The sequence below is a fragment of the Egretta garzetta genome, unplaced genomic scaffold, assembly GCF_000687185.1.
Source record: "Egretta garzetta isolate BGI_Z169 unplaced genomic scaffold, ASM68718v1 scaffold354, whole genome shotgun sequence".
Taxonomy (NCBI): Eukaryota; Metazoa; Chordata; class Aves; order Pelecaniformes; family Ardeidae; genus Egretta; species Egretta garzetta.
Genome location: NW_009259593.1, coordinates 3,822,311 through 3,837,237, shown reverse-complemented (window position 1 = coordinate 3,837,237; position 14,927 = coordinate 3,822,311). Strand labels below are relative to the sequence as shown.

Here is a 14,927-nt window from a genome sequence, read left to right as displayed (position 1 = left end):
GGATATGGTCGTGGTATGAAAATGTAGTCCTGTGTATTTCATAATTCTGAGAAGAGCATAAGCATACGTAGGTTTGCAAGCATATAGCTATTTTTATTTATATAAGGTTCCTTAGATATTATGGTACTTCTTTCTAGAAATTGCTTGCCTTCATCAATTTTTTCTGTCTAGCTTTAAATATTGTTCAGTGTATCCTAATTTCACATTTTCTGAAGTTGAATATTTGTCCCTAATCCTATTCTTTTCTTACGCTTCATAAGTAAAGTCAAATCATAATTATTATCAATTACCAGTAATGTGGCATAGGTTTCGCTTACAGAGGATTTAGGTAGCCGATCTCTACATCATACATGAAAGTGTGTTAGAGACATGGGTACCAGTCCCTACTGAAACATCCAAGAAAGATCAAGTTAGATTTTCAGTAATGTATGCTTTTTGCAGGAATGTTTATTAGTGAAGAAATAATACAGGTAATAGAGTGAGTCATAAAATGAGTTGTAACATTTAAGGCTCTTTGAGATTCAGAAGTCAGAAGTGTGACTCGTACTGCAGCACATAGCAATTTGTATTTAAATGTCAAAAAAAGGGAAACTTATATTTGTGTACTTTGCTTGCAAAATAAATTTCCACCATATTGGGACTGTCAAAATAAGGTCCTACTGAGGAGGCTGTGCAGTGTTCAGCATGCTCCTTTTCTTCCCACATGCAGTTTGGCCCTCACTTCTTGTCACTTGGATTTCAAATGTCTTTAGACTATGTTGAGCTATTTGGACTTCACTTTCCTTTAAAACGAGCTTCTCTAATTGATTTGAAGAATTAGATGCTTCTCTTAAGAAATATTTCAAGGAGCAAACATGAGCAATCATCATCTCCAGTGACAGTATATATAATAATTGTATAATTCTCTTTCTGTCATTCAATGGTGCAGTTAATATTGGCACTGAAACTATTATTTTAAGGTTATTAGGATGAACAGAGCAGTTTACACCTCTAAACTGTTTGTTGATTCCAGTTTGCACTTACATCACTTCTTTTTCAAGGTTTTCTTCATGCTCAAAAGATGCATGAGGTATATCTTTATTTTATTTGGAATAATAGTCAAAATTCTATAAAATAGCATGAAAAGCTGAGACATGGAATATGCAATGCTGTTACATTCAGCCTGAACTCTGTTTCAGATAGTCCATGCTTGCTGTGAGACTCTCTGTCATGCTATTTGACCTTAGCACTGTTTTTCAGTGGTGAAAATTTAGCTTGTTAACAAAACTAGGCTCTCAACAATATCATGAAGTAACCTGTATATACTAAATACATATTATTTATCAAAATTATGAAAAACTGGTGTCTTGATTATTTCTATACATATTATTTAAAGAAGACAAACTTTTTTTTGCATCTAGGCTCCAGGGAAAAAGATCATCAAACCAATAAGGGTAGTTAATTAATGGCTAAGAAGAAAAACTTTGCTTTCATTGAGAATATATTTTTACTTTTTTTTTTCCTTTTGAATTTCTTCTGTGCTCTATTATTTCCATTTCAATGGTATTTACCTTGGTATAAAGAATGCCTATTTTTCTGTATATTTAAAACAGCTAACACAACCAAGCCCCACTTTATTCTCTATGCAATAGGCATAGTTAACAAAAATAGGAGATAGATACTTTTTTTTTTACACTATGCTGATAATCTAGCTCTCTTATTGGTATTAACAGGAGAGTGTATTGAAAGTCAGTGTATCCAGTAACCTCTCTCTATATATATATTCCTTGGCATCAAAATTGAGTCTAAAGTATTTTTGACAATGCCTGAGTCATTTTGTGTTTGCTTTTGGAGTGGAGATAAAATTGCTTGCATAAGGACTGGATTCCTTGTGGAATTTCAAAATACAGTATCATGACTAATTTTTTATAACTATGGTAGATGGGAGTTATTTATTACAAAGCTGATACTGCATGCGAAACAATAGAGGACATATTAAAGGATGATTTTGCTGTGTTTTTTTTTTTTTTTTTTTTTTTTTTTAAAGCGTATAAATGATTCAGGAGTGATTAAACACTTGCAGGCCTAACTCAAATGGAAAATTCCATAGAACTTAGGCTCCAAATTTACTTTGCAAGTTTGAATTTAAGCATTTTTATCAAATGGTTTCATTCAAGTTTCTTGTTTCTGGGTAAAAGAACCCTGTAATAACTTTGAAAAGGGGACCATCTGAGCTTAGACTCGAAAAAGCACTTAAGACACCCATCTTCCTTTGGAAGTGGTAGAATAATGTGCCTCATTACTTTAGGACATTTGGTATCCACCTTCACATATGCATAGGTTACTAAATAAATTTAACTATCTAACTGTATGTCTCTATTTCTATCTTTAAAAACCTTCACAGGTATGGGTTATGGTCGTGGTATGAAAATGTAGTCCTGTGTATTTCATAATTCTGAGAAGAGCATAAGCATACGTAGGTTTGCAAGCATATAGCTATTTTTATTTATATAAGGTACCTTAGATATTATGGTACTTCTTTCTAGAAATTGCTTGCCTTCATCAATTTTTTCTGTCTAGCTTTAAATATTGTTCAGTGTATCCTAATTTCACATTTTCTGAAGTTGAATATTTGTCCCTAATCCTATTCTTTTCTTACGCTTCATAAGTAAAAATAAATTCCTCCCCCCCCCCCCCCCCCCCCCCCAAAATATTTCATGTGCAAGTATTGGCTATATATATTAAGGACAAAAAAACCAACCAACCAACCCTGTGTGAGCATTTCTTTAAGATTCTTCTGTTTTCTGAAATTCAAATTAATTGAAAATTGCTAACACTGTAGTGTTAATTAACATTGCCATCTACAGAGTAGATATATGCTGTTTGATACTCAAAACTTAAAATAAGGGGAAAGTTTATGTCTGGGTGTAAACTTTAAAGTTGTCATTTATTTTTAGTTTCTTATGTAATAGGTGTAAATATGTTGGTGACACTTATTTAAGAATAAAAATCAGATGCTACCATTTAGTAGTAGTTCTTTGATTCTGCTACAGCTTGGATGATATATCATAATTTACAGGTTTTCACTATTTACTGCTGGTATACCTCTTGCATGTTTCTGTAATGTTGCTTACAAAGACCTAAGAAACTGTCTTAAAAGTTTGTATTGTATAATACAGGAACTTGTAAATTATAGTCTGAAACTTACTTCCTTACAAAAAATTTTAACATATTTCTGGAGTTGCCCTATAAAGGTTACATAAAAAAAATATTGTAGATTACTTGTGACTCACCTATCCTTAATAGTTATTCTTCATGCATATTTGTAGTAGCACTTTTTATGCACACAAGCAGCAGCCAGATACTGATATGCAAGACCCTGCTATACAATATTCCATACAAAATATATTTACTTTGCAATGGCTAAATGTATGGCTAAAATTGCTAAAGACTTCATTATCTGGATAGTAAAGCCACGTGAATCATGCTTCCAGCTCTTCATTTCTCTTAGCCCACTATGATTGTCTTCCTGCAACTATCTTCCCCCTTAGCTGCATGATTTAACTGCCTTTCCATTCCATTATCACACTCACTGGTTCTTGAGGAAAGGGTGGTGTGGTTTGTTTGGGGTTTTTCTGTTTAACCACCCCCCACCCCAATTCAAGTCAAAGTATGGGCTTCTCAAGTGCCATACAAATACATACTTACCATTTTCTGTCAGCTAAAGACCCATTCTACACTGAGTGGTAGCCAACAGCTAACTTAAGGCAAATGCTAATTTCACACCAAGTTACATTCTTGCTCAGACCACCGGACTCTTTCTAATAAGTTTCTATCAACAAAGACATATAGGGCTAGTATAAAGCCCTAAGAATAAAGATTTGCAGTAGATTAGTAGTTCAACCTATAATGCTACTCGTACTAATTGTTACTACTTTAATTGAACTTCATTTAATGCATAATAATGAATGACCATTTGAAGTAGTAAAAAGGTGTTTACCTTGCAACGCCAATAGCCACATGCCCTTAGATGGGAAATCCAGTCTCCATAGCAAAGTGACAAAGTCTGAGAGAGGGGGAATAAAAATCTAAACAGATTTATAAAGACGCTTAAGCATTCCCTAGTGGTAAGAAAATAGTATCTTGTTCTGGAAATCCTGGTGCTTATTATTCAGTAAATTAAATATTTATAGCCAAATGATATTTTCATCCCAAGTAAGGAATCAATGTAAATAACAGGTCTATCTGCTGTCCACACTAACCCTTGGATGAGACTGGTTACAGAGGCACCAAGGTTCTATTACTCCCTTCTCCTTAGTTTATGAAAGAGAGTTGAAAATCCTGCTCAACTGCCTTCCTGCTGTGATCCAAAACCCAAGTAATATAAAAGAAGCTTTTCACACACCTCCTTAATGGGTGCAAAAGCCAATTTTACCCTTACTAAATAGGATAAGAATATAATTTAAAATATAATGCAAGATGTCAGGAAAACCAGTCCTCCTCTTTACAAATAACTCTTGAAAAGATTAATACTGGAAGAATAGGTTGAATTATGAATTTTGATCAAAGCTTCCCATGTTATTTTCTATGCAGCATATAATTGATATAATTAATACAGTGTAATTGATGTGTCAAAATATATTGTAATTGATTATAATTATCCCAACCTATATTCAAAAGCACAACATGATTTTGGGTATTGGACACCAAGGAATAAATTTGATAATACTCTGTGAACTGAAAAAGGAACCAGAGAAATAAGCTAGTGTAAAGTCAAAGATGTATTTCAGTAGGACTTTCTAAAGGAACTCCAAAAAGTTATAAATCGAAGATATCGCTATAAAGCGATGTATGCTAACTTTTTTAAAGCACTGTAACTCACGTTTCCAGTTGCTGAGAAGATAACACCACCCACATATTAATAAAGTGTTTATTTCTAGAAGATAAGATAAAAGCAAGCAAGCAAATTGCTTTTCCATTTTTTTTCTGTGGAGGCTGAAAGAGACAGCTTTCCGGTTTTTGTACAAGACATGCAAAACACTTTACAGCTCTCTTTCCAAGGTAATTTTCACAGCTCCATCTACATGAGTAGAAGAGCTGTCAAGAAGCAGCAGCAGAGTAATATCTAGACAATTAGACAACACCCTCCAGTTGTTACCAGGATTATAGAAATTACCATAATATGTGACTATCAAACCCAAAATTTTATATTTCACAAGAAAAGACCAAACAAAAAGTCTTTGCTTTCCAAAACAGCACTACACATGCACGTCAGGAACATAAAAAATTGTAAATTTGTTGTGCTACCGTTTGTCCAACTACTAGTTCAAGCTCTGTGAGAGATGCATTACAAAGTCGGTGGATGCTTCCAAACTGTTGCAGTAAAAGCAGAGCTTTTGTTTTCCCAACTCCTGGTATTTGTTGCACAGTCCGAAACACTGATGGCTCTGCCAGATGAGAAGACTGTTTCCGAAGAAAGGGATTACTGTTGTGATCCTTACTTTGTTCACGGACCTGAAGCAAAACAAAACCGTAAATGACACTGAGTGCCCTCTGCTGGAGCTCTGCTTTTCGATTTTAACATAGTTCTTTCATCTCAAAAGAGTTCAATGCAATTACTAGGAAGTTTTAAAAACAAGCTCCCTCCTTAAGTGTGCACCCTTAATAAGGGTTTTGATGGAGATCCACAAAGTCTCACTAGGAAACCAACAGTTTCTTAATACCAACCATGAATTAAAACAATGATTTAGTCATCTTTTTGATGCAATCAGAGAAAGGATAAAGGAAAAGAGAAACATAACAGAATTTCCCCAACCGGAGACAAAGCAAAATCTCAAGTCGGTTTTGACAGCAAACTTAAGTGAGGATTGCCTAGTGCTATCCAGTGGCATCTCAGTGCAAGATCACATTAGAGAGAGTCCAGTATCATATTCTTTAACTTTTTTTTCTTTGTTCCCATATGAGCCCTCTTTCCACTGAACTATACTACCACATTACTGTTGCAAATATTTATTCCTTACATTCAAAAAACAAAATACGTTGTGTTCCTTTACAATCCCAGTTATCCTTTCTGAAATGAATGATAATTGTGGGAAAACAGGTAATTCTCTTCATGTCTCATATTTTAATAAATGTTTGTCTGCTAACATAGACACTTACTAGCTGAGTAATAAGTTGAGAAGCTTCTCCTTGATTTGCCACAGGAAGCAACACCATTCCAAGTTCTAGCACAACAAGTTTTTGTACTGCTAAGAAGTACTGATCACTTATTTGGGTTCTCTCCACAATTACAATTCCCCCAAGACTACTGGCCTGTATTGAAAGGAAAAAAGAAAAGACCTTGTTAATGACAAGCTAACGCAACACAACAGAGAGCAAACTTCTCTCAAGTATGAGCTGCCTGAAAGCGAATCAGAGGAAGAATAGAAGTTGCAGCAACAGTACTGTGGTTTAACACAGCATTATTACACAGCTGTGTAATTTTTCAGTTTTCAGGTAGAAATTATCACAAAAGTTTAGCTCCACTAGGATTTAAAAATAACACAAGAATGTTTTCAGAAGCATGGAATAAATACCAATTTGAGACTTTTCTCTTTATGTAGTACTTACATTTCTAAACCGAACCAATCTTCGCTTGAATTCATCCCCTGCAACCAAATCTGCTTCAGAAATATATAATACGCAAGTTCTGTTTGAAAGATGAAAATCCACAAGTCCCAAGCCATCTTCAAAGATGAGTCTAATTTTCCCTTAAGGTGAGATATTTAAAAGAACAAATATAGTAGTTAAAACAATATATATACTGATAATTATTTCACAGCACAACCTTCCTAATGTGCCAATAATCCTAGTGACTTGACAGAGAATTTCATATTCATTAAAAGCCTTTCTTCTCTTTAAGCAAGACAGGTACAAGCCGTCCAAAGTACTGCATGATGCCTTTAGTAACACCAATTAAAAGCACTTTCAAATTACAGATTTGAAAGTGCTATAGCTTCTCAGTAAACTCTGGATTTGAACAAAAACATCACAGGCCATTCTGTTTTGCTGTACCAATTGATGATAGCACGGTCCCAGTACCTGTGTAAATTCAAGGGACTTCAGTGGAGGTGCGTGTTCACAATAGCCGCATTGGCATGTTCCAGCCAATCTTAACAATAGCGGGTGATAGAGGGGAATGCTTTGCCTGAATTGGTTTTCCCCCACCCAATTTGTTTGTGCTTACCTTGTAGCTTTTGGGCTATCTCTGACCCTCTCCACTTCTCATTTCCAATCACATGCCCATAAGGGACAGCTATAGATCCTGCTGTCACAGGGAAGTTTGCTTTTGTTGTCATCAGACTTCCTTTGATCTTTACTTCAGTAGCGGTTACACCCTAGGAAGAAATGTGGAAGAGATATTAACACATCTCATAAACTTGTTCCAAACTTAATTTCATGATTGAAATTTGTAGGATGGAATACTCTGGAAGAGACACTATCTCCGCCCCGAAGCTACCTTACAGTTATGGTTGGTTAACATATCAAAAATGGTGAGCAGCTCTGTTTACTTGAATACAGGCTGTTGGCTTGCAAACTGCACTCCCAACTTTGCCAGTCAGTCTGAAAAACACCTGAATTAAGACATGCAGATGGTAAAAAAAACCCCACACTGCCTTTTCTACACCTTCATCCACCCTGGCTGGGAGAAAGTTTGTTTCAATTACAAAGCTGACTCCAGAGGCATCTCCAGCCCTGAGCTGGCATAAGTGTCCAGACAGATTATTAGAAGGTAGTTGCTGGGAGAGATTATTTTCAGGTTTGCCAGCTTTATGCGGTGTTCTAACTCTAGGGGGAAACGGGAGTCTTTGAGGCTAAGGCGCGATTTAAAGAGAAGAGCCGAAGACAGCCGGTAGCACCGCAACCACCACCCAGCTGAGCCACATCCTGCAGCCCGGCCCAGAGTGAGCCCTCACCGGGGGGCCCGCTCTGAGAGGACCGGGGGACGGCCCCACGGGCGGTCGCCGGCCCACAGCTGACCTGCCCAGAAGCGGCTGAGCTCCGTCCCGGGCACCCCAACCTTTCGGGGGTCGCAATCTCTCTCCTGGAGGCCGCACAGGACACAACGGAGACCCCGCCACCCCCTCAGGAGAGGCGTCGCCTCACGACCGCCAGACGAACAGCCCGCCTCGGAGCGCGCGCCTGGCTGACAGCGGCGGCCGCAAATAGGAAGCGAGAGCTCTGCCGCCCGTGAGCGAATGAGAAGGCAGGACGGGGCAGGCCTCGCCGCTGGTAGGTTGCTAAAGCCGGAGGAGGGGTGAGTAAGACGCGTGCTGATTGGGGGAGCGTGAACCCGCAGCAAATCCGCCGCGCCGTTGTTATCAGGCGGGTCGCGACGGGGGAAGCGTCCGAAGCGGGGAGAAAGTAGTCGGTGGCAGCGGCGGAGACCCGTCCCCACCCGGTCCCGATGGCGTTTAGTTTCAGGAGAGGCCGGAAAGGCCCCTTCGTGAGTATCGCCCCGCTCAGGGCGGGCCTCCGTCCCCGTGGAGCAGGGTCAGCGGGGGAGGCGGGGGGCCGTGCCCGGGCGGGACGAGCGGAGGCCCCCGGGAAGGTGGCTGCGCCCTGCGGTTGGCGCCGGTGATGGCTGAGTGGTTTCACTGAAGTGAAAAACGGGGAGAAACATAAATCCTAAGCAAAGAAAAGAAGGTGTCCGGGGGCTGGTGCTCTCCTTTCCCTCAGTTCCGGGCCTGCCCGTCTTCTCCAGACAAACAGCGGGCTTCGCGGGGGAGCCGCCCCCGCCGCCCTGCCCTTCCCTTCCCGTCCAGGGAGGCCTCTGGGGCCGGGCGGGGGCTGGGGCCCCTGCAGCGGCCGCGCAGCTCGCTCGCTTCCAATGCGCGCTGAGGAGATCCTCGGAGCGCGCGTTCACTGCCGGAAAGTGAACTGATCCAAGTTCATAGCGAAAGCTTAGAGCAGCCAGGGGTTGTGGGATTGTGAGCAGCTGTAGCCCCTAGGAATTACAGTGAGACATCTACAGCCAACAGCCTTTAGTAAACCAAACGGTGCGTTCCAGACTGAGTTCCAGAATTGGGGAGCAGTGCGTTTGTAAGATAAGACAGAGTAAAAAGCCTTGTAATGCACCTTGTAATAAAGTTATGTGATGCTGTAAAGATGTAATAAAGTTATGTGATGCTGTAAAGACAGAAATATTTCCCAGTTCACCTGTGCATTATTCTGTTGGAGAAAACAATAAAGAATAATTACAAATAAAAAAAAAACCAACTGTGCAGAAATAGCAGAAACTTAGCCTGTTTTACTCTGTAAAAAAGTAACGTCTGTCTGAAGGAGATGGACTTTATTATGACATAATAGTTTCTGATGTGTAGAGGGAGAACAAGAGGCAATGACAAACACAGAAAATTTAACTTCCAATATAAAAATAATGAAAAAACTACTATGAGGGTTGTTCAACACTGGAACAGGTTGCCCAGGGAGGTTGCAGAGTCTTCACCCTTGGAGATACTCAAAACCCAACTGGACAGGATCCCAAGCAACCCTCTCTACCTGACTCTGCTTTGAGCAGGGACTTGGACTAGGCAATCTCTAGTGTTCCCTTCCAACCTCAACCATTATGTGATTCCATTCACAGTACTCTTTATAGGGGACTCTGGTCCCAGTTTTTCTGAGCTGGCTTTTAATATTATCCTTTTAAAAAAAAATTGTTTGGTTTACTGATAAAAATGCATTAGGATTTTTTTTTTATTCAGGCCAAACCTTTAACTGCAAGACTTGTTTAGTGATAGTTTTTTCTTCCATCTCATACTGTTATGACTGAGGATTACTTCTGACTGACAGGCTCTTTCTACAAGAAAGGGACTAATATTGTTACTCTGAAGCAGGCTTCAAATATTTTGAAAAAAGCTAATTTCTAGTATTCTTTTTTTTTTTTTATAAACACAGGAAGAAAACAAATAGTAATTTAAAATTATGGTTTTGCAGATCGTGATATAGTGGGTGGAGAACCTACATTCATGGGTCTGATGTAAATTACATTTCTAACCTTCATTAGCAGCTGTTCATACATGTTAAAAAGTTAAAAATGGAATCATTTCTGTTTACATTAATTGCATGTAATTGTTCTTCCCTTTTATATTATTTTGCATTGTTAGTTTTTATGCATGTTCAATTCTCTGTTTTTTTTCATTGTGATCCTTAAAGTCATTGTCAACTAATTTTATTTTAAATTGTTTAGAAACATATAGCTCATGGCCTGGTCCCTGCTGCTACCATAGCTCCTAAACCTGCAGTTCCCCGCACCCCTCCCCCTCGTAGTCCAAACCCTTCTCCAGAAAGGCCCAGGTAGGTTTTGAGTTTGGGTTTGTTTTTGTTTTTTTTTTCTTCATCAACTACAACAGCATACTAGAAAAGCATGATTAGAAGAATTGCATGCCTTTGCTGCAGTATTTACATAAACCTTTTTATAAATAGAATATATTTTGAATTGTGGCAGTTCCCTTCTTTGAACTTTAAAGATACCTATTTTTCTCCCACTCCTAAGCATGCTAAATAATTAGGATAATGACCATTATGAATATCTAACTTCTTATAAATCAGAGTAAAAGACAAATGGATTATTTAAAGTTAGGGCCATTTTTAATTTGGCTGCTAGAGTGTAGGACTCTTAGCAGTACTAGTAACATGAGTCGGGTAATTTTAACTCATTAGAAAAGCATAAATCAAATGTTGCTAACAGGCCATTTTATTGCTTATTGAAAAAGCAGGGACTTAAAAAACTGGCATGTAAAACCATGTTGGATTAGATTTGAATTGGCTATACAGGCAAGTTACATAAAGAGAAAACAAAAATTTATTTTTCTTCTTATTTTCAAAACTTCTTAGTTTTTCTTTTATGTTTTGTCTACTTTTAGGTCAATTCTAGTTGTTTTCTATGGTCTTTCTAGTGTCTGTAATATTCCTACTTAATCCTAGTTAATTTCTTCTTCCTTTTTGACCTTCAGTAGTTGTCATTCCTGTTACAGTCCTTGCCATTTGTCTCCTTTAATCTTTGTTCTTACTTGTTTTTTTCTCTTCATCTTACCCTTTTCTGTAGTCTGCAGCATCCCACAAATAGGCACTTCCATCTACTTAAGTTTGCCCTAGTGTGCAGTGTGCTAGCATTTATTAACAGCTTCAGAGTCATCAGTAAAAGGTTCAGAGTAGGGAATAACGGAAACTAGGAAACAAAATAGCAGAACATGGAACACTTTTTCAACACAATGCCAGGTAGTATTGTTATGGCTAAAGTGAATGCTAAGTAGTGTAAGTTATCAATGTCAATTTTGGGAATGTAACTCAGTATATTCCATGAATTTCATGCATGTGATTTGGGAAAACCAATAGGTATTGTACTTTACTCTTGGATAGCTGTGTTGTGGTGGCTTGCCCAGTTTTGCGCTTTACTTTGGGAGTTAATAGTTTATAATCAGTCCCTTAGCACTTTCAGTGGTGTTGATGCTTGTTAACTGTGAACTTTTTGCTTTGCTTAAATAGTGAAGACATTTTGCAATGGAAAAAAATATAGTATGTGGAGCACAGAGACATCATCAGTATTGTTTCATTGCTTTATTCTGTTTTCTTCCAGATCTGCTCTAGCAGCAGCTATCCTTGCAACAACACTAACAGGGCGCACTGTTGCTATTCCTCAGCCTCGGCAGCGATCACTTTCTGAAAGTGATTCCACCTATGTGGAAGAAGAATGCTTTGAACCATATGTGACAGCCACAGAGCTCAGAATGGGGTAGTGTATACTTTCTGTTTTGGTATCTTACATTAGAAATAGAATCTGTCAATGATACAATTTTACAGAAGAGTTACAGCAAACTAGTTCAACTCCCGGTGTTATAGTCACTTACTTTTTTCTCGCTATGTCATAAATTGGGTCTGAAGCATCTGCAATCCTTATTCCATTTCTCATAAAGTGACGTCACATGTACAATCTTCTGAGAGGGAAATTTGGATTGTACAGCAGTCACAAGTAAAAACATCTATTATTTCTGCCGAATGATGATCAGTTATACAAACAGTTGATCACTGAAGAATCATCTGAATTATATGTCAGATATTTCCTTTGTGCTAAATAATTATTTCGGATTCTTCTTTTAGTAGAATTAGTAACCCTTGATCTCTAATCTGGCATTTTCTTTAAGATAGAGAAGAAAATGTAGCTCCAGTGGTAATTGTCTATTTTAAAGCATACACGTAGGCTAGATTCCTTGTTTGCAGCTAACAGCAGCTTAGATGTCTGTCTGTCTGTGTCAGCTGTTTGGACTTGTGTGTATTCTAAGACTGATGGTTCTACATTACTAGTGTTTATTTTTTTGGAAGAGTAAGCAACTCTAAAACAGGCTTTCAACTGCTTTCTACTTGCAGGCCCAACTGGAAACTTCATGGTAGTGACAGATCTGTACAGTCCCTGGAAATATCAGGCAATTATTGTGAGGATGAGGACATGGATACCTATCTTTCAGATGCTGATAAAGAGGCCGAGTCCAGCTGTCAGAGTAATGAGAAAAGAGGAGAAAGCTTTAGCACCAATGCTATTTATGCTGTTCCCTGCAAAAATAAAAAGGTAGGATTTTAAAATGCGTTAATTCCTTTACCATGTTTTAATATATTAATGCAAATATTAAATATTTTTAAGACTTTTCATTCACTTCTTACTCTTTGGACATTTATTCAAATTTTATTTCACATGCCTCTTTTGTGGTTCATTTACTCCTATACCAGTTAGAATTGTTTGTTTGATCCTCACAGATTTCACATTTCTGACTGTTAGGAGCCTTTCCTTATTAGGAAAACACTGGTATTGTGTATAATTATTATGCATAATTTAGTCTTGTAAAATGTCCAGTATTTTACGTTGAGCATGATACATAAATAGTAGATTATTTGTTAAAAGCACTAGGAACTTTACTTTTACAAATGGTGAAAGCTTAGTCATTGATTCAGTATTATGCTAATGAGCAGAGATCTATATAGAGACTGGGAGCTTCAGAATCAAACAAAATAAGTTACCTTGTTGTCCTGAAGACCAGTGGATTTTTCTATGTTATAGGTTTGGATTGTCTTAACCAGCAATGAGCAGGTTAGTACTCCTAAGGCACGTTTAAAGTTCAGTTTATATCTCTGTCCAAAATGATATAAAAAATTAACAAACAGGAAGAAGTAACTGAGTAGTAAAGATGCAATAAAATGCTACGTATGTGAAAGAAATCAGAAAACACGCTGAGGTGAAGAGAGAATAGTCAGTAAGAGGAGAGGAGGAGGGAAAAAAAAAAAAAGGGAGTGAGTGGAACATGTGGGACACTGGCATGCCATCAGCAGGGGAAAAACAGAAGAGACAATGTTAAGAATTATTCATAATTATTCATGAATCCTTCCATGATGTGACATGGTAGATAAATGGTTAATCTTTTATTAATAGCAAGTTTAGATACAACACAGAACAAGCAAATGTAGGATAATTTTCCAGACTCTTGTGACTAAATAAGGTGACAGGGAATATTGGCCCTGTGAACTAAATGACTATCATATTTTCCTACCTCCTGTTGATCATTGTAAGGTTTAGATTTTATTTATGTGGAGCCCTAAACCAAAAAAAGTATTTCTTATCATATATCATCTTAAAATGTTGGAGTACAATTCCGAATGCGACTGGGACATTAGTACACGAAAGGCTTCATACAGACATCAAGACATGCAGGCTGTTTTAACAGTGTTATCATGATTTAGATAGGCTTGTCTTATTTTTATATAGGAAGAGTTTCCACCATCTCCTAGTACTAATGCTGACAAGAAAGAGCTGCCTTCTTATGAAACCGAGTTTCAGGTGCTGGTGGATGAGTCAAATGTGCAAATAGAAGGTAAACAAACTTAATTGAGTCAAAATGCTGTACCTTTTAATACCATGGGGAAAAAAAATTTGAATAAAATAAATTTAATACTATATGATAAGAATATAGTCTTTTTTTTTTTTTTTTTTTTTTTTTTTTTTTTTTTTTTTTTTTTTGAAGGGCAGTGGAAGAAATGCTACTAAATACTTAGCCATTTCTAGTAGTTACAGAAAATTCAAAATCTGGATAAAGAGGGAAGATTGGTCTATATTCACTGTATAACTGAAACTCCTTAATATCCACTAGCAGCCAGTGTATAAAGGGGGGGGGGGAAAGGTTTGTGAAGACTTTGTCTTGTCTAGTACAGTCACTCTACTATGCTTCTGTTGATATATGTGCCCAAATAAATCTAGTTTATACGCTGGAAACTATTGGACCGTTACAGTGCTCAAAAAATGGGGAAAAGTAGAAACTACCGATGTTAAAAAAAAAAAAAAAACCAAACTAAAGAAATGGGAGAAATTACTTTTAATCAGTAATTTTTCTTGGATAAAAAAGTCATGTTTGAAAATCAGTAGTAAGAACTTTTTTTTTTTTTTAATAATCAAATGGCTTGATACTGGGATTGTTTATGCTTTCTACAGAAGTTGTATCATTCTTGCTGTCTTTTAAGGTCTGGGCCTTAAAATTGTACATCAGGTCACACAGGAAGGTTCTGACAGGATAGAGAGCTGAACATGATCATTGGTCTCAGGTTATCACCCTAAACTCTGAACTGCTAAGCTTCACAAGTAATTTTTTTGCAATAAGTAATTTCATTAGATCAGGGACATTTGGTTCGTAACCTGTCATTAAGCTATTTTCTTATAACAATAGAACATCGTGGAGAAGAAAATATGACGAGAGCAAGACTGATCTACCTGCATAGGAGTTTTATTATATAATTATTTTGCCCATTATTTTAAAATCAGGAAAACAGGAAATCAGAATTTGTTCCAGAGCTGCAAAATGCAGTTTTTACCGAGGATAGCAGCACTCTAGTAGCTATTGGATAGGAAAGAGAAAGCAGAAAGGAGTCAG

At 37.5% G+C, this 14,927-nt stretch overlaps 2 protein-coding genes across 17 annotated transcripts in view; one reads left to right on the top strand and one right to left on the bottom strand.

Moving 5' to 3' along the window:
- Nucleotides 1–5,250: 5,250 nt before the first annotated feature.
- Nucleotides 5,251–7,316, bottom strand: FAAP24 (FA core complex associated protein 24). The gene is made up of 4 exons (XM_009638063.1): nucleotides 7,205–7,316; nucleotides 6,589–6,728; nucleotides 6,139–6,291; nucleotides 5,251–5,493 (listed from the first exon to the last, which is right to left on the bottom strand). The coding sequence occupies exons 1-4, from the start codon at nucleotides 7,314–7,316 to the stop codon at nucleotides 5,251–5,253; spliced, it is 648 nt and encodes a 215-aa protein (XP_009636358.1).
- Nucleotides 7,317–8,346: 1,030 nt separating this feature from the next.
- The window catches only part of CEP89 (centrosomal protein 89), a 42,640-nt gene continuing 36,059 nt past the window's right edge, over nucleotides 8,347–14,927 (top strand). For 14 of the 16 annotated variants that reach the window (XR_004841892.1, XR_004841889.1, XR_004841890.1 and 11 more), the window contains exons 1-5: nucleotides 8,347–8,464; nucleotides 10,208–10,314; nucleotides 11,597–11,752; nucleotides 12,385–12,583; nucleotides 13,772–13,877. Coding sequence is in view for 9 of the 16 variants with exons in the window: in XM_009638043.2 (XP_009636338.1) it covers nucleotides 8,426–8,464; nucleotides 10,208–10,314; nucleotides 11,597–11,752; nucleotides 12,385–12,583; nucleotides 13,772–13,877 (607 nt within the window). In the remaining 7 variants the exon portion in view is untranslated. The remainder of the gene's footprint in view (nucleotides 8,465–10,207; nucleotides 10,315–11,596; nucleotides 11,753–12,384; nucleotides 12,584–13,771; nucleotides 13,878–14,927) is intronic. The other 2 variants (XM_035893574.1, XM_035893573.1) reach the window with 2 other exon arrangements.